Below are 1,860 nucleotides of genomic sequence, written 5' to 3' on the forward strand. Positions count from 1 at the left end.
TTGAGGGTACAGGGACCTCCCCGAGGGGGGATCCGGGGGTCTGGGGGCTTGGGTACCACCAGATTGGGGGATGCTGGGATACAGGGACCCCCCCACGGAGAGGGTCTGGGGATGCGGGGACCCCCCAGAGTGGAGGGCGCGGGGGTACAAGGACCCCCCGAGGGAGGATCCGGGGGTTTGGGGATGCAGGGGCCACCCGGGGTGGGGATGTGATAGTTGGGGGGTGTGGAGACCCCTCCTGAGGGGATGTACGGGGGGTCTGGGGTGCGGTGACCCCCAGCGTGGGGAATCCGGGAGTCAGGGGCTGCGGGGACCCCCTGAGGTGAAGAGACCCCCAGGGTGGGGCACCCAGATACCCAGGGGTCCCACCCCCACTCCCTTTGAACCATCTCGGGGGGTCCCACCCCACGCCCGCCCCCACTCTAAAACTGTGGGGTCGGGCTGGAGGCGGCCGAAGCCCCCGTGGAGTGGCCGAGCCCGGGGGTCCCGCCGAGGGCCGGGGTGGGAGCCCCGCGGGGGGGCCGTGGGGCGGGACCGTCCCCTTTAAGGCCCCGCGCGCCCCTGGGCGCAGCCGCTCACCTGGGCAGGTGACGGTGCCGGAGGTGACGGTGCCGCGCGGGCGCCATGGCCGCCTCCGCCCTCTTCATCCTGGACCTCAAGGGGAAGGTGAGACCCCCGCCACCACCCCAAACCCCCCCCGGGGGACACCCGTCTGTCCCCTCTGGCCTTGGAGGTCAGCCGAGGTCAGTGGCGGTGACCCCCGTGACCCCGATTTTGGGGGATGGGGGTGTCCCACTTGTGAGCCCCTCCCCCGCCACGACCACCCCAAAGCCTGCCGGGGGTCACCCCGGTGTCCGGGGTGGGGGACACCCGGCTGTCCCCTTTGCCCTTGAAGGTCAGCCAAGGTCAGTGGCGGTGACCCCCGTGACCCCGAGGTGGGGTGAGCGCTTTGGGAGGGATGTCCCCATTCCTGATCCCTCCCCGTCGCCCCACAGCCGCTGATCAGCCGCAGCTACAAGGGGGATGTGGGGCTGGCGGAGATCGAGCACTTCATGGGGGTCCTGCTGCAGCGGGAGGAGGAGGGGACCCTCACCCCCGTGCTGACCCACGGCCACGTCCACTTCCTCTGGATCAAGCACGCCAACCTTTACCGTATCCTTCGGGACCACCCCCGGATCCCACCCCGGGACCCCCCCAGCCCCGGGGACCCCCCGGCGCCCCCCTTTTTCCTTAACCCCCCGCAGTGGTGGCCACCACGAAGAAGAACGGGAATGTCTCCTTGGTCTTCTCCTTCCTCTACAAGGTGGTGGAGGTGAGCTGGGGATCTCAGCGGGGGTCGAGGGGTGAGGGTCACCCCAAGCCGGGGTGTCCCCTCCCGGGGGGGTGACAGAGGCTCTGGGTGCCCGCTCCAGGTGTTCTGTGAGTACTTCAAGGAGCTGGAGGAGGAAAGCATCCGCGACAACTTCGTCATCATCTATGAGCTGCTGGACGAGCTGATGGACTTCGGGTTCCCGCAGACCACGGACAGCAAGATCCTGCAGGAGTGAGTGTGGGGAGGGGCCCGGGGGGCAGCGGGACCCCCCCAGAGCCCCCTCACACCCCCTCCGCCTCAGGTACATCACCCAGGAGGGGAACAAGCTGGACACGGGCAAGTCGCGTGTCCCCACCACGGTGACCAACGCGGTGTCCTGGCGCTCCGAGGGCATCCGGTACAAGAAGAACGAGGTGTTCATCGATGTCATCGAGTCGGTGAACCTGCTGGTGAGGGGGCACGGCGGGGAGTGGGGCTGGGTGGGGAGGGGGACTGGGGTGGGAAAGGGATGGGGATGGGAATGGGGTGAGAAAGGGATGGGGATGGGA

At 69.0% G+C, this 1,860-nt stretch overlaps 1 protein-coding gene across 2 annotated transcripts in view; it reads left to right on the top strand.

The window, feature by feature from the left end:
* Positions 1–1,860, top strand: part of AP1M2 (adaptor related protein complex 1 subunit mu 2) — a 5,207-nt gene that overhangs the window by 1,332 nt on the left and 2,015 nt on the right. Inside the window, exons 1-5 of one of the 2 annotated variants that reach the window (XM_042020764.1) lie at positions 546–666; positions 996–1,152; positions 1,245–1,312; positions 1,413–1,543; positions 1,614–1,761. In XM_042020764.1, coding sequence (XP_041876698.1) covers positions 625–666; positions 996–1,152; positions 1,245–1,312; positions 1,413–1,543; positions 1,614–1,761 — 546 coding nt within the window. In that variant the 5' untranslated portion in view covers positions 546–624. Of the gene's footprint in view, positions 1–545; positions 667–995; positions 1,153–1,244; positions 1,313–1,412; positions 1,544–1,613; positions 1,762–1,860 lie in introns of those variants that run through there. The other variant, XM_042020765.1, reaches the window with a different exon arrangement.

Source organism: Corvus kubaryi, unplaced genomic scaffold, assembly GCF_017639235.1.
Source record: "Corvus kubaryi isolate FWS band 111438036 unplaced genomic scaffold, C.kubaryi_AGA036_p1.0 37045, whole genome shotgun sequence".
Taxonomy (NCBI): domain Eukaryota; kingdom Metazoa; phylum Chordata; class Aves; order Passeriformes; family Corvidae; genus Corvus; species Corvus kubaryi.